The sequence below is a fragment of the Haliotis asinina genome, chromosome 5, assembly GCF_037392515.1.
Source record: "Haliotis asinina isolate JCU_RB_2024 chromosome 5, JCU_Hal_asi_v2, whole genome shotgun sequence".
NCBI classification, from domain to species: domain Eukaryota; kingdom Metazoa; phylum Mollusca; class Gastropoda; order Lepetellida; family Haliotidae; genus Haliotis; species Haliotis asinina.
In genome coordinates this window covers 54,869,580-54,893,407 of record NC_090284.1, presented here as the reverse complement: position 1 = coordinate 54,893,407, position 23,828 = coordinate 54,869,580, and the positions used below count along the sequence as shown (strand labels likewise).

At 40.0% G+C, this 23,828-nt stretch overlaps 1 protein-coding gene across 3 annotated transcripts in view; it reads right to left on the bottom strand.

Moving 5' to 3' along the window:
- Positions 1 to 768: 768 nt before the first annotated feature.
- Positions 769 to 23,828, bottom strand: part of LOC137283591 (allatostatin-A receptor-like) — a 47,648-nt gene continuing 24,588 nt past the window's right edge. Inside the window, exons 1-2 of one of the 3 annotated variants that reach the window (XM_067815177.1) lie at positions 19,935 to 20,308; positions 769 to 2,979 (exon numbers count right to left, since the gene is read on the bottom strand). In XM_067815177.1, coding sequence (XP_067671278.1) covers positions 1,809 to 2,936 — 1,128 coding nt within the window. In that variant the 5' untranslated portion in view covers positions 2,937 to 2,979; positions 19,935 to 20,308 and the 3' untranslated portion in view covers positions 769 to 1,808. Of the gene's footprint in view, positions 2,980 to 19,934; positions 20,309 to 23,828 lie in introns of those variants that run through there. The other 2 variants (XM_067815178.1, XM_067815176.1) reach the window with 2 other exon arrangements.

Below are 23,828 nucleotides of genomic sequence, written 5' to 3'. Positions count from 1 at the left end.
GTAACATCCTAATGTGATGGTTTTTCATGAACACATGCACACGGAGTCAGAATATACCTTGTCCATTATTATCTCGTGGTTGGTTAGGCTATTGTTGGTGGTTAATGACTACAGAACCTGAAACAACCGAAACTGGAAAGCACCTTCTTTATCGTAGGCTTCCAAGGTTTGACCGTCCTTCCAGTTTGTAATTGTTCGATCTAATGAGGCATGGAATGCGACAAACTATGACATGTTAGTCTCAGTACATTGATTGTTTGTTCAAAAGAAAATTAGTACAAGTGACTTATCACCTAATGCCATGAGGTCATTGTTAATTGATAAAGGATAAAGAAGTCTGCTAATTTGTGGCTCGCCTCCAAGACCAGTGTACCTGTTCCCAATATGATCCAAAAACCAAAACAAGATATGTTCCTTAGTCCAGCATAAGCACCATCATGTCCCATTCTCTGTAACATTGAATGCAAGCAAGGAAGAAGCCCCAAAACAGCATGTATCAAAAGAAGATTTGTCAATAGCGAAAGCGGATATTAAGTGTACTTTAATGAAAACATGTGAAGTGTATGACGCCCTCAGTTTTAGGAAAATCTGTTAAGTAAGAAGTAGGCATTACCAAGGTTACCACGTGTATGCGAGATAGCACAATGGAATATGCTTTTGGAGAAATCTCTAATAAGGAGGTGTATTTATTTACTAAAAGTTTCCACTCCACACACAAAATTCGGTTGGCTGGGCTGTAATAATCCTACATAATAACAACTCATCGTGAAAAATCTGTAGTTTTATTTCCAAACAACAATAAGCCCAAAGTTGCAACTTGAGAAGAACACAATTTTGTGATGAAAATATATTTCTACAATTTTTGGAATCAAAACAATAAGACGGCAGGTACGTCCGATCACTTAAAATATACAATCATTTACATATGTCCACGGAATATACCAAGGATGATGGTACAAATGTTAGTATGTGATTCTACTGACTATGAAAGCGAACGAGTATAACAAGACTGCTCTATAATGATGATCTGTTTACAAATAAATTGCAGATTTGGTTATGTGTACAATATAGGCGAAGAGCAAATACGACTTTACATAATTTACCGGGCACAGAACATTGTACGCAATAAACCACACACCCTTTTATTTTCATAATACATATTAATCGTCTACACTGCATAACGTCTCTGCTTAGTAACAAACTGATCAGAGATCACTGCACATCTGAATGCCACGAAGCGCTAAAAGGGGTCAGTTTGGGCGCTCAGTGTCAATCAGTTGTAGGAATGGTCCCAGAACAATAATAGTGTATGTACCCGAAACACACTGTGAAAAACAGTCCAGTGTTGACTCACCATTGCCACATGAATCACTAAACATTTAAATATCCCACTGCAAAAAAAAAAATGAAAGACATACCATAGTACAAGTACAATCATATGACCAGTCTTTAGAGGGATAGACAGAATGTGCAGTTGTCTCACTGAAGTTATCGTGTTCTGTCGACACTGATCTGTCCATCACGTGATTTAGTCACATGTTAATCACGTGAGTATGGTCACGTGTCAGTCGCACGGTACTTTAGGTGTATAACATCAACCAGCTGCATCAGCGATAAGCAGCTATGAATGGACGGCGAATCTTAAGTTTGACACTCGCAGCGTTCACGCGCGTGTCCGAAGCAGTTTTAGACACAAGATAATATTTTTATCCGGACTTTTGCATGAAATTTTACGGGTACACAAACCTACGTATGAAATCATACGTATGTCTGAGTTGCATATAGAAGTCACATCCAGCTATGTATTGTCACACGTTATTCAAAGTTGTCCTTGTGATGCAAGTGCTTTTGGAATCCTTTTCACTTCGGATGTTTGTCCTTTCGTAATCCATTAGCCGCGTTACCGAGAAACAACAGATAAACTTTCGAAAACTTCTTTTAAAGTTTTCAGACAAAAATGCGTAAAGAAATGGGTTTACACAGCTGTTCATGTAAGCCAGACAGTTGGCAGCCATTTGTAGTCCTACGAACCCCATGTCTCCTGGGTAATGGCCAAATGCACGGATATTAAGAATAATCTGAATTGGTAGCCAGCAGAGTGCGAAAGAGACAACAACGATAATAACCATTCTAGTAACTCGCTTCTTAGCCCGGATACTCTCCGCAGATTGGTTGCCGCCAGGAACAACCCCATACAGAAGTCGCTTTAGCATAAGGCCATACATGAGACAGACTGCGCCGAGAGGAATCACGTATCCGAAGGCAAGGAAACAGGAAAAGAAGATCTTGCCAACTTGAGGATCATCTACATTTGCCACGTTGATGCATGCGGATCTGTTTTCAAAATCGTGTCGGTAAGCATATTCACCAAACTGGAACAGGATTGGAATGTTGCCTAAGAGAATCCCTCCCCAGGTTAGTGCAACGGCGAGCCACGTGTTCCTCTCGGTCCTGTATCGCATTGACCTGATGGCATGGACTACTGCTAGGTACCTATCAAGAGACATGAGGACAAGAGTGTAGACGCTGGCGGTGGCACAAACGTAAGCCATGAACTGTGTCAGCTTGCACCACGCGTTTCCAAATGGCCAGACAGGCATGGCATATCCCGCTGCTGTAAATGGCACACAGAAGATGATGAAGAAGAGATCAGCAAAAGCCAAACTGAGGATGAGAATATTGGTTGTATTCCTCATTTTTTTGTCGGACACGACCACTAGGATGACCATGAGGTTTCCAATTAGTCCCAGGATGAATACTACCCCAAATATAGTTGGTACGATGATGCTAACCAGCCTTTCAAATTCGTACATATCTGGTAATCCGGTATTGTTGCAACCAACTCCCACACAGGAAGAATTCTGACTGACGTTGGACGGGGTGACTGTTGTCAGCTCCAAGAGTTCAATCTCTAGCTCAGCCTGACCTCTAGACATGATGTTTCTTGTTTGGTCCCAGCAGGTACACTACACAATCATTCTGAAATGAAACAGGAATAGTTTAGTGCACTATAAATATCGTTCATGACCAATTTACTGACGATATCAACATCACACATAGCAACCTAAAGCACACATGATGTTCTTTCGCAACACTCCTGACAAACGACACTATCGGGGAGACGGGAGCTTTTATTGGAAGCACCAACGTCAACGCAGTTAGGTTTATTGTAGCAGCCAACGGGTTAAATTACATCCGTATCTATTTCTTCATATTGCAAAGGTATCAAAGAATATTATATACTATTCGTTGACGAAGTCCGCACTGATATACAATAAACCAACGTTTTGTTACCATAAATCTGATTCAGTATCAAGGGTAATGTTTCTTATCATACATTTAGTCTGGATGTGACCAGTAGTAAGATCAAATAAATGCACAAGGGGATGGATGATACTGTTTTGTTACAATGGAATTTATTAGCCATATTTCCCAAATGACCGACACAGCTGTGTCCGACGTTGATTGTGTTTGTAATTAGTTGCGTGAAATATAGTTCGAACATATTTCACCAATTCAAGTCGATGCTTGTCCTGAGCACATACTGTCAGACATTTGTGGGTATCTCTTGTAAAGTCTGGCACATAACCTTTCCGGACATTGCACACCAGGAACTAGAATTATCACACAGTTAAACCGTTCATAATGCGATAACCAAAGGGAAGAAGATACCGTTCCATTTTTGTAGATCTAATTCATTCACACGCCGTTGCAAGATCGCGGAAATATATATCAAAACGCCAGTATAAAAGACACCGTTTGTTAAAAACCATCACCAGTCTATAACACCACCCCGAGGATATGGCTGAAAACCTGACAAAGATTGGCTTTTGTTATCGGCCTTCCTCCCATCCCAGCGTGCTCACTACATTCAATTAATGCGGGGAAAATAAGCGCAAAGTAAACATTTTATACAGAGGGTGCAAATACCGCTTTCAGGCCTCTTTTATGGGCAGGCAAGGACTGGACGCGTCAGTAAGTGACAAAATGAGAAAGGGGCTAAGTAAGTTAGGTCCGGTGTAAAAGCAGTGAAAATCATATTATTGTTTCAAATGGGTGTCCGGCCTTGTAGGGTGGTTCCTGGACAAGCAGTGGACCTGGATCGATGCGAAGCTGTCCGGCCACCTGATGGACACAATTAGGCACTGTTCATTGGTCAAGGCTTCGCGCTGAAACTAGTCTTTAATGTTACCCAGACTGTCCTTATCTGCTTTAGCTGTCGAGCACCAGTAATATCTTGGGGGTTAGTCAAAGGATTAGGTATTTAATGCGGAGCAGTACACTCGACACTAAGTGGAGCAGTGCTGTAGATGACACTATACAAGTGCCGGAGGTGAAACTAACATGGTAATAACAATTTGGGTGTAAAATGTTGGTTTCTTGATTCCCGGGGCAGAATCGTTGATTATGACTCGCGGACCAGATCATATTCCAGATGACATAATTGGAATTCAGGCAAAGAACAACCCAAATCCAATCCTTAAATATAAACTGTACCTGGATATTTAAAAAAAAGTAAGTAACAACATATGTGCCTTGTTAGTATATGTAAATGTAACGGTCGGTTTATTACCACAGAATACTACATAATTTTCATGAGAAATACCGGGTGTTCGATATTTCTATTGCATGTATAAACCAGTTCAGAGGACAATCAAAACTAATATTTTATCCTCTTAAGGTAGAAGTGGTATCTTCTTGAATTATTGTAATACATTAATAAGTGTATTATTTTATAAATTAAAGACCAATGAACTGTCATACATGACGACTATCATGTCATACAAATTCATTAACCATCATGGACGACATTAACAATCGTTTCCACGTGACTGAAAACAAAACATAATGCTCAGTCGGTTGAAAAATATAATTACAACTGGCGCGTTATCCCTTATTGTTGAATATTGTTAATGGCCTTTAGCAAACTGAAATGTACATTCGACGAGTGGCATGCTTCATCACACATTGCATGTATTAGTTAAACGTTTTATATTTGGCAATTTATCTGACAGCTACATGTTCGATTACCGATATCTATGTGGATGATGTCGAACAAACGCCTCCAGATGGGATTTCAGAGGAACTGGATCAGTGGTGACCGTATGACAAGGCGTTCCTTTGATGGCAGGATTCGGTGTGTGTGTGTGTGAGGATGCCCTCTGGTCATAACAGTTCTATCTGCTGTCGTGGGCTTAATTAAATAGTAAATTTTGAGTATGCACTTGTGAACATGGTTGCCGACACGAAAATATCAAATATCGGTGTATATTAACACGAGGACGAGATGATGGTTGTATTGTTGGTTGGTTGGCTGGTCAGTTCTTTAACGTCGCACTTAGCAACATTCCAGCTATATGGCAGGGTCTGTATATGATCGAGTTTAGGCTAGAAATACGGTGTGAGGATCCTTTTTCTGAATTAGGATAGGATGACATAAACATTTGAAGGTTTGCATGTTGTCTTGTTCACCTCGAAACTACATACTGTAAGTTCATATGTTCCATACACAGTATTCGCAAATACTTCCATGTATTGTTTCTTTCTCTTAACCCCGCCTGTTATCAGTACCTAAACTATACGTATATTTTGGCACCTCATAACTTAGTCATAGGAAACTTTAGGTATATACGGATAGCAGGATATGATATCTGACTTAGTTTTAATTCAAGTTCCTGATAAGTGAATTCAATAACATGTAAGTTCAAAGCAACCAACAATTTATCCGGTAAGTGATTTTCATCAGACATATCCATTTCTGTCTAATTCCCCGATTTGTTTTGTTAAAAGGTTTTCAATTTTCCATAACATACCTTTAATTCTTTTGAACCATAAAACATGCGCAGTGTTGAGGGAAACGTGATATTGCCCTGTGAGCAACGTCTTAGCAGAAGGGGTGAAAGCGCTTAAAGTTACATCAAATCCATAGCTAGCATTGGTGCCGACACTCTCAGTATAGTATTTGGATCTGGTCTATCGATGAGAGGTTCTTCTCACATTTACAGGACGCAGCAGATTGAAGTACTGTGAAATATGATAGTTTGCTCGCTCAGTGGATGTAATGATTCACACCAACTTGACATATTTGTGTGTCTCGTAAGGTATGTCTCATGGGACTTTGTTTAAATTTGTCTTCAATGATATCCGCTTGTCTTCAATGTTATCTCTGGCTTTGAATCCGAATGGGATGGTGCCGTCGGGCAAACACACACGCACATGCGCATGCTCACGCACACACACACCACCTTCCCGATTACGATGGTAGCAGTATCTGTGAGGCAATGGGAAAATATACTTCTAAAGTTGGATGTGACCAGAGAAGTACGAACCTTCTTAGGCTTAAAAGATACCATTAGACTATCCTTGATACGTTTTAATTTCATCTATGATATACGTATCGAACACATCAGCATTGCATAACCATTTCTGCCAGTTTCAGTTTCAACCATCTTCATACAAATAGTACATGCATTTATATAGCTCGCTAGTTTATCAGTCGGTTACATGTGCCAATGCACATGGCTCTCATGGATCTACATCATCTGTGTTAAATAAAATCTCTTGACAGGCTGTCTTATGATACTAAAACTACCCCTAATGGTAGAGCATAATATTATGAGTGGTTTGGATGTGGTGAAGTTTGGTGAAGTGTTGTTTCAAATAAATGCCAGCGTTGGTATGTAGGAAGGAAGTTAAACAGTTAGCGTCTCCAACAATCGAGACATCCCCGGCCAGTCAAACCTGGGATCAAGGATTCAAACCCAAAATCAGCAGATCATTCTAAATCTAGGGGACGTAACTATGCATGATTTCTTCCGACGTGCCTCCTTGATATACCCCATCTCAAAATCAGCAAAGGAGGTTACATTCCTAAAGTTCCCGGTGACCTCACCTCGTCTGAAATGACCTTCACAAACTCTATTGTGTTGATTTCACTGCCTCGGTTTGGCGGTTGTAGTAGCTTCTCAAGTGATCACACTGATTTCTCTTTTCCAAAACGCTAATGAAAGGAAATAAGCTCAGCTGATTCATCGAGAAAAATGAATGACATTCAGTCCTCAGCTGCGACATCAACGGCAGCGGCTGTTTTTTAAGGACTACAGCAGTCTCCAGCAGAAAAACAACTATGCTTGTTAATTACCAACAGTTAAAGGGATGCTCAAAGCTGTTCTGGGTTGATAGAGCCATGTTTACACACACCAACTAACAGGAAAACTTTAATTTATTGAAGCTAGGGTAGGGGATATAATGATTGATGGAACTACCGACGCATTGCAATTATCACTGGCTCAAGGGCAATGCGTTGAAGTATCAGTAATTACAGCCATGTAGCACTACATCATCGTGCATAAGATGTAAGTGAAACAAAACGTAAACGGACAGCCAGCAGTCCTTCATACAAACTAATGCTCCCTATTTCGATTTTGGGGATAGTAAGTTAGGTAAAATTTTAAAACACTAAAAGTCTTTTTTCGGAGTAAAAGGCCGATTCACGGAGTAAAGTAACTGTAGAATATTAGTCTCCTTCTTATATTGGATTCTTTGCAAATGATACTTGGGTTGAAGTAAATATAGATTAATAGTTATTAGGCACCATCTTGTTATACACGGAAACGAACGGTAATTGGCGTTGAGTAAACAGAATGTCAGACCTACTTTTGTTATATGCCACATCGTAGGCCAGTTGGCGTGACGTAATAAGGAACTATTGAACCCATTCTTTTTAACAAACGCCCCACACGGTACATGGTATAAAACTATTAGAAACTAAACAAACTCCACATGAGACGGTAGTTGGTATCAAGTGCAGGGTGAGTACTGCACGTCTTGTTGAATAATAACCAAACTGTACTTGACCTTGAAGTAAACGTGGCATGTTGACTTTGTTTATGATAGATACCATGCCCAAACACTTAGATGTTGCTGGTCTCGGCGTAAAGCTAAACTCACTAACACAGTAAACACTGAGCAAACACAACTCACTGCTTGTAGCTGGATGTCACACCAATACAGGTGTGTACGAATTGTATACAGTGTCCAACCCTTGAGATACCATCTGATGCAAATGTTTGTTTGTTTGTTTGTTTGTTTGTTTGTACCCACAATGTGCTCACGTTGATCCACTGCTAAAGGGATCTAAAGGAAACGCTACATCTCATTTGCGAAATTATTGGCTACTACACCTACTAGATCCAGTGAACATTAATTCCGCAGAGCAACTGTTACCTCATGTAGCGTGCACTGGTTCCTAACTTTGATCGCGTCACAGTACAAGAACATGTTTATCAGGTCTAAATATTTCCTCCGTGGTGTTACTAAATGTGTTATTTCCAATTTCCTTCACACGAATTCCTGTGTTATGGGATGGTTTTAATTATTCTGGAACAAGAATCAAACGACTTGTACCATATGGGCTGAAAGACGAGTGATGAACGGCCTACATGTTGAAATGTGTCTGCGTTAAGGCGAAAACAAGTTGTCATACGAAGGCAGCCGCGTGTGCCATAATCCTGTGTAAAATAATACCAAAAATAAACGAAGATTGAAAATATTGGCCAAAACAGCCGACTGACTATGACGTTAAGTAGGACACCTCAAAGACCCTCCAGAATGTATTTGGTTAAAATAAACGTCAAAGCAGTCTAGCTCCCGTGGGCACCATCTTAAATCAGTCTCATTACTGCGAGTTTATTTGCCAGAGAATATTTCAAAGGACCATATCACTCACATGGCCGAAGACATACATATATCTTGTCTCGGCTTCGGTCGAGCGAAATGATTTCATCTGGTGCCGTCGGAAAGTAGTCATCCCATGTGACTCATAAAAGAGGTAACCCAAGAGTTGGCAGAAAATAGATGCACTTCATAATATGAATCCACTACAACACAGCGGTGGACCCTGTGTTTAGAGACAACTCCAGTTTGAGATTATTATCAGTATATCATAAAATACGATGATATGGTGCAGGTATTCGGGAAAGGATGCAACGTGGTGTAAAATTGTCTGTGACTGAAATAACGAGATATGCTCAAATCAATAGCTGGTGAAAACAAAAGACATTTTAAGCCGTTCACCCGTTGTCTAATCTCAGTGTCATTTGACAACGTCTCCCAATGATGGAACTTTTGACTCTAAAAAACTCCTATGTCTTTGTGAGCTAAACAGTTACGAGATTGACTGAGGGACGAAATGGTCTACATAATCACGAACTGTTCTTGAGATATTCGCCATTGTTTCTCACAGTCAGTTCGGTCTGGAATCAGACATCATTGAAACATATTTCTCCAGCTATACAAATAGCACTTATCCCAAGATCATATTCAGGGAAAAGCCTTTTGAATCCGATACAAGCATGTAAGTGATAGATTTATTATGGTAGTCTGTTAATGAAAGGTACAGTAGTGGTATGAATTTATCCAATATTCACACAGTAAGGTGCAAATCTTCACCACGATATGAAAACAATATTCATTCATGCATGCAAGTTAGAGAAAAGGGTGAACTTGGTAGTGATCGTTCTCGACTCTATATCCACATAACAGCCACAGAAACATTATTATCTATGGCCATTAGAAATTTCTCTTGAAAGCAGAATCCAACATTCTTACTATATCGTGAGTTTATGACCCGTCATTAGATAATGCCGACAACACGTGTTACCATAAAGATGAATATATTCTCTCCCATTAATGACATCGTTATATACACAGATGTGGTTGTGCATATTTGACATGTTGAAATTACAAGTCGAAAAAGGTCCCCATTTTACCTTGCTTTTCTGCTTGGCCATGATATCGACAGCGTGAATCGCTACTGGCTCTATCAGCCGATGGATGGGCCAGATTCGATCATTCTGCGGTCACTTTTTGAGATAATCGTGGTATGTTGTGCCTTTGCCTTATACCGATCGCTGCCAATAAATCCACATGTGCCCTAGCCACCTAATAACATTTAATACAGGAACTTAGAGCCGCCGCACTGGAAATGCGCCTCCGTGAATTGAACGGGGTATACAGGGTTGGATTCTACATGATGAAAGACTACCAAGGCAAATGAACCATAAAATGAACATATGGCACATAGTAATACATTTATAGTTATTTCAGATATGCACTTACCGTAGTGTGACTGAGTGACCCAGTTTTCAAATCGCATTACCACTTTGAACTTCAACCTTCTGTTAGGCATATTAAAGACATTACATAGATTTATCTCATTTTAGGATATTTGACACTAAAATTATGCCTGTTTACTTTATGAGTAAGATGGTTAGATAGTGTAACAAATACAGAAACCATTCATGTTTTTAGATAAAACGGTGTACAGAGTGCGTGAAGAGGATACCTACTATTTTTAATCTGAAATATATATTCCTATATTCTTCACGAATATAGATCACTGCCAATCAGTCCTGACATGTCCTGGAGACCTAGTACTATTTAGTATTGGAACTTTCAACCTGTGTACTGGGAACACCTTTTGGTGTACTGAACAATTATACGTCATCTGTTTCCGCATGACGAACTACCTGCGGCATTGAAACACAAAAACGAATAAATTAAATGTAGTAAGTAATTTATTGTTATTTCAGTTCTGCACGTATCGCAGCGTGATTATGTGAAGCATGCTTCTCAAATCGCATTACCACCTCCAACTTCAGAAGGAGCAACAGATAACCAAATATGGCAGTAATTGTTATCAATTAACGTCCTGTAACCTGCCTTTGCTACAATCGGTGTTAATACCGTTTGTTTTGTATGCCCACCTTAGTGATACATGTTATTTATTGCTTCACGTGCCAAGTCGAATAGTGGATTTCACACTTTCTCCACATTCTGTAATCCAGTCGAGTACGGAGTGAATTAGACAGGTGAGTTTCATTATACTCTGAACGATGTGTCGAAAATATAAAAGATTCATGTGCTTAAAATCATAGACGACTTGGAAAGACGCATGATCATTGCACTACAAAACCTGAGTATAAATGTGTTATCATGATAGAATTCAAGAACAGAATAGTTTACCCCAGATACATGTACAAGAAGGAACATTGATGTTTCTTGTGTCCATTGAAGGCATAGCTCGTCGCTTTGCTAAACAAAATCAAGGTGGACAGCTACTGCAATGGTGACAGCCACTACAGGATTGTAGATTGCCCAGTAAATATCCACAAAGCATAACTTGTGGGAAATATAGACTAGTAATGTTTTGATATCTGGATCTATTGTACACTCGGTTCCTGACAATCATATCTGCGAAACCGACACCTCCAGTCTTGTGGTAATTACAACCAATGGTGTATTCAAGCATGTCCCAGATAAACGTGGAATTAGTATCATTGTACTGTAGTTTGAGATTTCATGTTTTTCTCATCAACCGAACTGTTCACAGAACTGTTTTGATACACTATGTGACATCTGGGATACACAGACATACGGGATAGGTCAGGGGAAGATTACAGTGTTACATGATGCCACGTGTTCCCGTGATAAAAGGAATCAATCCATTTCTAAAATCTAAACTTGGATATTCACGGCATCCGCATAGACCATGACGGCACAGCTTACACATTTGCATTGCAATGGGACAGCGTAGTGGTTGAAGTGTGCACTAATCACTCCGAAAAACCGGGTCCAGTGCCTACATGGGTGCAATACGTGAAGCCCATTCTTGATGTTCTCCACCGTATCGCTGGAATATTGCTAAATGCGACATAAAACCTTACGCGTTTGCGTAACAACATGGACCAGTAGCACGGTGTTCCATTTACTGAATTTAGTTTTAAAATAACATTTTTTAAATATGAAAGCACGTGAAAACGTTAACTATCATGTGCTTTTGGAATTGAGGCAGATTTAATCCCTGTGAATGTGTTTTTAGTTAACAAGCAGAAAAAACATAACGTCATGAAAACTGATCAGTTTCGAATATCTGCAGACACATATTCCATTCTGCTAGAGAAACTAGTACTGATATTTTATGACTGGGTTACTGAAAAAAGTCAGGACAAAGTGCAAACACATCCTGCTCTCGTGGAATCACTCATCAAGCATACAATTCTCATGCAAAATATATTAAAATATTATCCTTTATTACCTAGCAATGCCCTTCAGTAGCCCAGTCATATGACGTCGTTCAGTAAGCAATCGAGTTTGGACCGTCCCAGAGCCATGAAAGTCCTGTTATTTATTTTTTTATTCTGATATTCTGATGCTAACGAGTAAGGGAAACACTTAAGAAGCATGCGTTGACAAGAGAACTTCTTAAAATGTTCTTTGTTTTCGCAGAAATGCATTCAGCACATCATGATCTGTGTCTGTATTTCAGCCACAGACAATCAATCACAACATGTGTTTCCACTTGACTAGCCAACGTCAACTATACCAGCTTAACCATTGTATTTTACCGGGCGACCACGACAGACATTTGATTGAATAATGTGCCACTGCTGGCGTCATATCGAATGTCAAAGTTACTTCACAAACAGAAAATTTAATGCCAAACATATCTTTACGTTTCATTTTATACACGTTCTCACACACGTCTACTCAAAACGTGTTATAGAGGCCTGTCATGTTTACTTCCTTTGATATATTCAGTTCGTAAAATATATTCAACTGCAGAAATCTGTAGGAGTATGATACTTAACACATGCAATGCCACATGTAGTTTATGTTAGGTGTATTTGTAGCCATTGTGTTTCGAGCAGTGAATCACTTTTATTATCTGATTCAACATTTATCATCACTTTCTACAGCGATTCATATACCAACGGTCATGGTAAAGACGATACAGTACAATCGACGCTATTTTAGGCAAACATTTCGTGAGGATGTAGATTTTTTGTGTCTGAAAACGTCATTCACAGTAAAAACTTGATCATCCCGAAATTCTGTTCTTCCAAGCGAATTTGCTGAAAAGGTCTTCACAAAAGGCCCTTCGTTATGTTAAAAACATTTTGGAATATTTTAGAAGCACTTGAAATGGAATTCACCTATGAAGCTACCATTGATGTCTTTTGTTGATACATTAGGACTGGAAACATTTGCCTTGTCTGTGAAGTCTGCAACCCTGACCATTACCCTTTTGTATTGACTTTCATAGATCAAATATGGTGCAACGAGTTCCACTGAGAAGCACTTCTGTCCAAATGTATGTATTTGTACTTTACTGGCCCCTTGACAAAATGTAGACCTTAACACTTTGTTCCATGGGGCATTTGTCGCTAAACACGTGACAATAGATATATCTACCATAATCAAGTGTTCAGAGCAGTTTGTCAAACATTTAAGCACTGGCATCTGTGGTTTTCTGCGATTACATTTTGTGGAGCTTAGGTTTCTCACAGATAAGCTGGCATACCCATATGGTCCTGTTATTATGTTCAGACTACCTTGTTGGTCCAACGGAAGGTGCGTCTGCCCGGAAAACAGGCGGTACATACCTTGTCACGTGATACCAACGTGTTTTAGAAAATACTACTAACAAAATATACCATCAAATTTGATAGTCATGTATAAACTAAACCGTGGTGGGGTCATAAAACTCTAAGATAAATGCAACGTTTTGTGTGCTGAATGGGGACTTGTTAGAACATACAGCGATGCAACTGATTCAATATTCCTTGAGCTGAGTGCAATGAAACATTGTCAAAAACAGCGAAAAGCAAGGGTGCTGAAACATATCAGCACCATGCTTGATTCAAACGTCCAAACATAACAGTCTAGTGCATGATGAAGACAGACTTCCCCTGCAGCTTGTGGGTACGTTTCCCTTAAAAGAAGTTATTGACTATATTGGAGCCTCACAACTTCTTCACCATTCCACAACGCAGACCGTTAAGCGCCCACAAAAGAAGCAGAGCCATTGCATGGTTACAGGATGGTGGACCCGTGAAGATCCGGGGTAGACTAGAGCTTCAGCAAACCCATGCCTGCCATAAAAGGCGATTTTGCTTGTCGTAAGAGGCAACTAACGGGATCAGGTGGTTGATATATGTCATCAGTTCCCAACTGGACAGATCGATGCTCCTGCTGTTGATCTCTGGATTGTATCGTCCAGACTCGATTATGTACAGACCGTCGCCATATAGCTGGAATGTTGCTGAGTGCGGCGTAAAACTAAACTCAATTCACTCACAACAGGATGTTGAATCCGAAAACAAATGTTGCTCACCGTCTTCATGTGTCTCCCTCTGTCATTCACAGACTAAGGGACTCATTCCTGGCCACTGGTACAGCTGTATTTACCCCAGAAAATAAATGCCCTCAACACGTTTCAGTGTATATATGACTATCAACAATATTAGTGTGTTCCCATGCGTTTTGTTTGCAGTATATCATACCCCGCGTTGCAGTTTTTGCGCCATGCATTAACAAGAGGAGTGCTAGACATCATTAAAAATAATTGTCCTCGAGACAGATCAATATGACTTACCTCAGCATTTACTTGATGGTGCCATCGGTGGGACAATGAACCATTAATGGAAGACATCGTATATTTGCTACCTGTTAGCGGTTTATACACATTTGTGCTGAATTTTCAGAGCCGTGCTACGAACCGTGTATGATTTTGTTTTTGTTGAGAATTTCCAAACGACAACCTTGTACTCCATGATAGTAATTTGAGTGCATTCATATATATCAGTGCTTTGATACCAAGACCTTTCGTTACTGTGGAAAATAATAGTAAATTGCAATATTGTCGGTGGTACTCTTAGAGAACGTAGGCACTATTCCCGTTATACCATGCGTTCGTCAATGAACTGCCTATCTTAAAATATCATGGGCCTCCTTATATCGGTATATGGATATAACATCACCTGTTTTGAACAGTTATAATGGTAATTATGTGAACTGCATTGCTCGAAATAAATGAAAGAGTCTAGATCCGACATCATAGGAACAGCACAATAACATACTGAAAACAAATCCTAGTACAGAGTCTGCAATATACGGCAAGCTAACCCTTACTTCCAAGCATCTGTTTTCAGTGTAATCAACCCAGGACCATTGTGAAAAACACGTCTGATATATAAAGTATTATATATATAAAGACGTGATTGTGGTTTCCAAACTGTATTATTTCTATTACACACATTTGTACATCTTTAACCTTGTATGCATTTTAAACCGTTTGTTGAAATTGAAAAAAAAGATTAAATGTCCTATCGTCAGTCCAATAAACAGCAGATGCATGTGAAGTAGTTGGAGAAAACGATGTATGTTTAACTACGCCTTTCATGGCCTGCAAATATTATAGGTTGATCAGTGCCACACATATGCGTCATCAGTCCAATATACAGCAGATGCATGTGAAGCAGCTGTAGAAAACGATGTATGTTTAACTACGCCATTTCATGGCCTCCAAATATTATAGGTTGATCAGTGCCACACATAAGCGTCAGTCCAGTAATACAGCAGACGTATGTGAAGTAGTTGGAGAAAACGATGTATGTTTAACTACGCCATTTCATGGCCTGCAAATATTATAGGTTGATCAGTGTCACACATATGCGTCGTCAGTCCAATAATACAGCAGATGCATCTGAAGTAGTTGGAGAAAACGATGTATGTTTAACTACGCTATTTCATAGCCTGCAGTTGAGGTTGATCAGTGCCACGGTATGCCATATTACCATATCAATGTGACTTGTGCTAACGTATCATGCATTTAACCTGATCTGTGAAAACCCCTTGCTAAATAATGCATATAATGGGGAACCTAAATCTGCTTCAATGCCCCTTTTATGATCCATTCCCTCCAACATGGACACAAGCGTAACAGTATCAGATAAACAGTATTCAGATGTAAAGGCAGTAACGACAGGTGATGAAGCAAAGTAATGTTAGTTTCTCGGTATTCCAAGGAGCCCGTCGATCCCAACGAGTCCCTTTAATTACAGCGAAGGGACGAACATTGACCAGTAGTGTAATAAATGCTCGTCTTTCTTGCTTATCCGGGAACATTAAGGTGGGACACTTCCAGGCCCCCTTCGATGTTTGATATTAGCGTTTCCATAAAATCATGAATAAAATGCGTACGGATAATCAATATTAAGTGGTTAGCACCAGCTATTCTTCCGACCCATTAATGAGGCATAGGAACGTATATTTGTATGACGTTGTTTCATATATTTACACTAACTGTCGATGTACGCAACACTAAGTGTTGATTTTAAACGAAGGGGATATATGTGTGTTCATCTAAACACACCGTTTGTGTGTTTCTGTTCTATTCCCATGAGAGGGTGGAAGAGAGAATAGGAGAGAAAGCTATTGAGGGCTGAGAAAGGTTGGGAATTTAAGAGTGAGGTTGAGCGATTAGAGTGGGTGAACGAGTAAGCAAGAGAGGTTGAGCTGTTGTGAATGTGTGTGTGAGACAGGTTGAGGGGTTTTAAGCTGATGAGAGGGAGACGTTGGGGTTGAGAGTGGTTGAGAGTGACAGAGAGGGTGAGCCCTTAAGAGTGGATGAAAGAGCGAGGAAGAGACAGTATGAGAGGGAGGCATTGGGGCTGATAGTGGTTGAGGAGTGACAGAAAGGTTGGGCTTAAACATTGTCTACTGAGTGGTTGAAACAGCGAGGAAGAAATGCCGAGGAGCTGAGAGTGTGTGTGAGAGTAGATGGGGGCTGAAAGTGGTTCAGAGTGCCAGAGTGAGAAAGAAAAAGAGGTTGACAGAGTGAGAAAGGAAAAGAAGTTGAGAGAGTGAGAAAGGAAAAGAGGTTGAGCAAAAGAGGTTAGAGCTGAAGAGTGACAAGTGGAGGGGTTATATGCAGTTGAGAGTGAGAGGACAGAGGATGAATGGATGGTTGTGACTGAGGGTGAGAAAGAGAGAGGTTTGAGGGGAGTGGTTTAGGGAGAGGCTTGGGAAAAGACAGTTTGAGGGATTGTATTCGGTTGAGAGAGAAAGAGAGAGAGAGAGAGATTGAAAGGATGGGTTTAAAGTGGTTTAGTGAGAGAGAGAGAGGGGGGGGTTGTTGGGGGGATTGGGTGTGTCCCATAGAGCCTTCGTGGGTTTATAGCCTTTCGGGTTTAGGTTGTTTCGCGATGATATCAGTGTTTGGACAGACAGTCGCTTGTAAGCTCGGCGCTACTTTTCATGAGAACAAGGGCCTCACTAGTGTCGTTATACACTAAACCAAATGTACGATTTGGACACGTAGTCAGCACTGACCAAGACCGCTGAGAGAGAGAGAGAGAGAGAGAGAGAGAGAGAGAGAGTGAAGGAGACAATTCATTTTTTACCCTTCATTCCGAGCGCAAGGGAACAACAAATATTGTATTTTAACCCATATTGCTATGACGTGGCAGCGGCATCTCAAATCTGACATTCCACTAACTGGACGGGCGGGCTATCCACTAAACTACATTGTTCAAGTCCATTTTGCATTTTCGCGATACTGATTCATATTAATATGTTTCAATGCATATATTAAGTATCATATTTCTATGGATACACACATAATCACGTTACTGTAACCACAATTCAGGAACACGTGTTTCGTAACGATCTGTATGTCATGTGTTTGTGTTAAAACATGGTTAAAGAAACCCCCACTGTGACGCATGAAACCCAGTATAACCGATAAAGAAGTGAAATTAACATCCGATATCGGATACAGTTGTTGAGTTACATGTTGCATCAAAGCGTTAAGAGAACAACAGATGGCGTAGATAGTAACAATGCAAACTATTGTATTTTAAATATGTACGTAGATATTACACCTCGTTTAGATGTCACACAGCCATTCAGAACATTCATTCGGTACACTTACCGAAGACAAACTAGGAAGACCGACTTTTAATGACGATGATATAATTCGGTTTTTTTTTCAGGAATACTGCGTTTTTCTTGTAAATGTACGTTTTTGAAAAACATTGTCTATTGTTTATTTAACACTCTGCCAATACTCATGCCATGGAATGCGGTTGAGACATTAAAAGAAGACACGTATGTTTGTCATATTGTGATATATACTATATTCCATGTACTAGTATACTGGTTTACACCAATCCATCACTGACATGATGAACCGGTTCATCATATAAAGCGTATGTGCACATTGGTATTAGTACTGTTTTCAACTCTAATGAAATACTGTGGTGGTTTTATGAACACTTTCATTTTAGAGTATCGGGTTCAGCCTATGTGAAGTGAAATAGCGTACCGGTTATGAATAATGTGTGACTCTATTTATTGTTATTTCTGATCATGCACCTCACTAAAGGAGTGCAATAGATACATCCGAGACCTGTATCAATTCGGACTTTGTCCGTGATGAACTGAAATAGTGTTGAAAACCAACTGAATGACCTTACTCAGTCACATACTATCAAAAGATCAGACTATTTGGTTTTGTAAGATCATTCAAACTTTGGCAATTAGCTGTACCAATTTCCTTACAAATTTGGGAAGAATCGTTTTCGACAGAATCCGTATCAGAATCAGAGTATCCGTTATAATTATATGATCCTGCATTCCTAATACGTTCCACAGACAGGGAGGTAATATTACAAGTGGATTTACCACATACAGATAACTGAACCCAATCCTCCTACTCTCAACAACATATTACATTTTCTCACAATGCGGTATATTGATTTTGCACTTGTAGTTAAAAAGGCCGTTGTTGCAACTTTTGGATTAATGAAATGTGTAATTTGATATTACCATAACAATGGCATAGATCAATTATGTACTGCTTCCCGAATTTTTTCAAGGCAGCAGTAGGTAATAATATACATTATTGTCTGAACTACCTAGCAATGGATCTGCTGGAGCAAATTAAGACCAGACTGTTCCAGTGTCCTTAACTGAAACGATAGCATTAATGTCTGGATTTTTAACCAATGTCGCCTTGTTAGACTTCAGTGACATACGAGCAATGGGTAATGAAAAGGGGGTTTGGTAAAAGTGTGGCTGATCATTGTACACGCTGGTATCGCCCAGTTCCACCTATGCACTATGTTCTCTGACTATCGGCAGTATTTTGCCTTCTTCTCTGTATCTGGTAACACACTGTATAGATTCCATTGGCAATTTCCTGCAGCGTTACCGTCGGGTTCACATTTCTATTGCACTTCCAGTTTTGGAAGTTGACTGTAAGCCTTGGGTGAGAAACCTCAACTCGATACTAGACTTATTCCCAAGAAGGCTATCGGTCGAACTGAGGTCTGCACCGAGGATATTCCTCGGTGTCTTAGAGACACCCTGAGCTGTTAGTGTAACGCTTTCATAGCACAAAGTGCTTCACTTACAGAATAAACAATAAGGACATAAGTATGGAAATTAAATCTACATTTAATTGTACACAAGCATGGCTTGTTAAGATATTTTACTGTCTTTTTGTAATCAATTCTATCATGTAGAACAGCAGTTGGATAAAACCTTCACACAGCATCTTCTACGGAATTGTATGGCTGGATAAAGAGGTATTTCTCTGAAGGTTTCTGTGTTATATTCTACCACGAATATCAAGTATTGGTACACAGTGGAAACTACTGTAAGCAACACGATATGTCCACTGTTCCCGATACAACATAGCACGATACACAATGCTGAATTTAACGTTGGTAACTTCAGTACAAAAAAGCTATGCCTCCCATGTACATATGCTGCACTATTGCATTGCTTGCCATACAAGTACATGTCGATCTTTACATAGCTGATATTAAATCTTTGCTAGAAAACTGCTCGTATATAATTCTTTATATACGCGAGCCCCATAAAGAGACAATTCCTATAGTTTCCTTTCAAGCACAACTGAAACTCGAAGGTTTCGTTAAGCTCAATATAGCGGTACACATAAGGATGCTATAAGTTCAATAAGAACTGATTAACGTGAACAAGATAAATAAAATAAATCTGTGCTTACCGACAGCTCGGTACTGAGAGATACCAACTTAAATGAAAAATGTGAGAAACCTTCCTACCTGTCCACACACCTGTTTTAGGAAAGGTCCCAGTTCCTCAACAGATCGTGACTACTGCCACGAACAGCACTGAGAGATGGTCGTCTCCTCTCCCACCGCTGACAACCAATGAACGACAGCTAGTGTGTCGACGCTAATCCATATCCTCCGCACTCACGACAAATCAGCAAAATTATCATACAGAATGAGATTAGGAAAGCTCCCTTGGAAGATCTAGCCTCGGGCTCTTCCGAACCGCATAGGAACCAAACCTAATTCGAGGGTGAAAATTGGGCTGGTAAGAAATTACAGTACTACTTGAGCAGTCCGAACTAATATAAAGGTATTACTGGCGATCTCGAGCTCGACTGCATGGCTGGAACGCGTACTTCCTCAGTGTGCGTGAAAAAATCAATGACTTTTGTTAGCTGATCCTTCCTAAGAGCACTGATGACAGCTGAATGGTAACTTAAGTTTAAAATTTAGTTCTGACTGTTTGATTGGCCATAATGTCAAAATACTGCTGGGTGAAGAACCAGCCTGTTGCCTCTTAATAGATTGATACCTGACGGTTGGTCTAGGCGAGTGCTGCTGCATTGCTGTCAGTGGGAACGTTTCATTCCCAACCGCTGCAGCGCAGGGACACAGTACAGCCTGTGTATCGTTCTGAACTATTGAGCTACAGTACTGACGGATCGGTTGTGAGTGGGTGTTCCTGTGTGTGTTTGTGTATTTGTCTGTGTGTGTTCGCTTGTGTGTGAGAGTGTCTCCCTCTCTATGTACGTGCGTGTTTGAGTGTGTTTGTCTCTCTGTGTGTGACTGCCTCTGTGTGTGCAAAATGTGTATATCAATGTCTGTGTGTTGTCTGAGACATCTCGCACGTGTGTGTGTCCGACTCGTGTATGCACGTGTTCCTGAGTGTCTGTTCATGTTTGTGTGTGTCCGTCTCTGAGTGTATGATTGTCTGCCTGTGTATGTGTGTCCGTCTCTGTGTGTACGAGTGTTTGTCTCTGTGTGTTCACCTCTGTGTGTATGAGTGTTTGTCTCTGTGTTCTGACGCGCATGTGTTTGTTTGTTCACGCGTGTGTTCATGTCTGCATGTTCGTGTTTTTACGTGTGTGTGTGTCTGTGTGTATACCTGCGTGTGCCTTCGCATATGCTGTGCAAGGTGTGAGGGGGTTGAGGATGAGTAATGTGGGCGGAGTAATGTTTATTTGGTAGCGGAATAGATGTAAATGGATGTTTCTGAATGTGAAATAGGGGGTACATTCAGTCCTTTTGTGTTATGTTTGAACATTGGATCAAGGATGTACAGGAATCTGACACGTTATGACCATGTGATACGATGCATCTACCATTCTGCCAATGCTTGTTTACATACTCATGTGTTTGTTTGCTCTGAAACAACATATATTAAACTACGCAGTACATATGGTAGAAGTATAACACCAATAGTCAATAACAAAATTAAAAGAAGGCCTACGTTGATAAAAATATCTTTCTAAATATTCCCTTCTATCCTCACAAGTTAACTCAACCTGTTGCCTCTAGTCTTTCCTTCGTCCACTCCTGTACCATTCCATCGCCTCACATTCAAACGTGCTATGTGTTGTTCCCTAACTGGCGCTATGCCGAAAGGTACTGGGGTAGTGCTCCTTGTTAAGAGTTGATCACCGAGTTAGGGCATTCTACTAGTATCCTATGTGTATGCAAGTCAACCGTATTTCACCGCTAAAGCTTCCTGTCGAATTTGGTATTTGTAATACCGGCTGAAGGAAAGCTGTTCAGCGTATCAGTCAGCAGCGTGGGGACAAGCAAACCACTGCACGAAGATATCGGCACACGAAGGAGCAATGGGCAAAACAGAGACTCTCGCCATCGGATACGATTAGACATTAACCGATGAATGGAGTGCACTAAACTAATCCTACTACCTTATCATATGTAGAAACAAAACATAACAGATGGTATTGTTGGTATTGATGTCGGTTGATCCATTTAGCTTCCGCCTAACACTGCTAGTTTTCATTCTAGCCATACGACAACGTAACACCGATCAATACTCAAGCAATACTGGAGAAATATATTCTAAAGAATTTTAAGCAAGCCTCTCTTTTAGAAAATAGTGAGACCGAAAAATTTAGACTAACGAACATTTGCATAATATTTCAAGCCTTGGGCTCCAGGTTCACTTATTCTGACGCCAGTGAATTCAAATGTTAAGGTTAAATTCAAACTTTTATTCAAATCAGTGGCTGAGCCGATTCCTAAGGGAAAGAAAGGGTTATCAATCTGGTTGAGCCTTTGACATATCTCCTTATGCACGTCTCCGTTATGATAATCAGTATAACAAATACCGACAAACATTACTCATTCCATTTCCAATAGGAGCTCTTATTAAAGAGATATAACACTGTAACATTATTGCACATTCGGTGTACAAAAGCAACGATATTACTGTTGTTGACTGTATGACTGAGTGAGTGAGTTGACATTTACGCCGCTGTGAAACTGACTTTTTGACATTTGACAAGATCCACTCTAAGCATTTATAACAGACACGGTGAGCCATCAGTGGATCAGTTATAACGTGCCTGAACGGATAATATGAATAATCACCAAAGCAAATACAGTGATTAAGGAACGGAATAGTGTGAGAAGGGCCAGGAGAAGGACAACAGTCACATCTAACTGTTGACACAAATAAAGTCAAGCACGTGTAACTGTTCACACACACGTACGCTCAGAGAGAGCGAGAGAGAGAGAGAGAGAGACAGGGAGAAAGAAGACCAAAACAAACAAACACAAAGCCAAAACAAAAAACAAGAACAACACATTTAATCATTTGAATGGATATATTTGTACTGTAATTTGACACTGGATTGGCTAATTCTGCTGTACTCCAGTTCATTCACTTGTCTGGACTTTAATTTTCTGTGTAGGTCGTTAAACATTTTCTGCCTCGATTTCTTCCAATTTCCATTCATTGAAATAAGTTGAGGCGTTTCGCCTACTTGAACACCTTCAGAATGTTAGAGTCCGGCTAAATGCATCAAATTTGTCTGGAAAAGAAATCGAAAACTCTGTGTTTGCAACAGCTATCTTCTCTACACAACCAAATACCGATCACGTTGCTTTGAACCACTCACGGTTTAGATAATTCACACAAAACTCATGATCACTTTTCAAACTGAATATGCTTCAACCGAATGTGTTTGCCTTGATGAAATTGAAATCCCTTGTGGTAAGAAATACTTTCAAAACGTTTTCCACTCAATGAATCAAGCGGTTCTAGAAAAATATCTAAACTCGTGTTTTTGCAACAATGCTTACAAGACATCGGATGATTCAGGATTTGTCTTTCCCAATGTACAAGTTTGAAACTACCGACGGACATTAAGTATTGCAATACTAAGATGACAAATATAAAGATTTTCACTTCTTATAACTCTTATTTTTTCTCTCGAAAGAAATGACTGATGAGTTACTGGACAACACCCGAACACAAAGTCTGCTTGTTCCTGAGACTACAGATGAGGCAGATTACTCACAATAGCATAAAGCTCATGTGAGCTCAAACCAGCTTTATCTCCAACGAGCGACATGAATCACTCGACGCTTTATAGTGGTTCATGCCTGTGAACAGTCAGTTCACAATTACACCAATCGCAGACAGCCTTGACATGGTTCTGAAACAACTAAATACAGCGTAAATACCTTCTGTCACTTCATCACTCATTATGTTGTGAGCGAATGATCTTGTGACATCCCAGAAAAAGCGTATCAAATGTCAGATACACCGGCACTCAGCTAACACCACTCACGGGAAATAAAACATAATCAAATATGCATAAGCTTATTTTAACATTGACATAGATTAGTGTAGTGATTTCCTGTATGATTCTGTCGAATGAG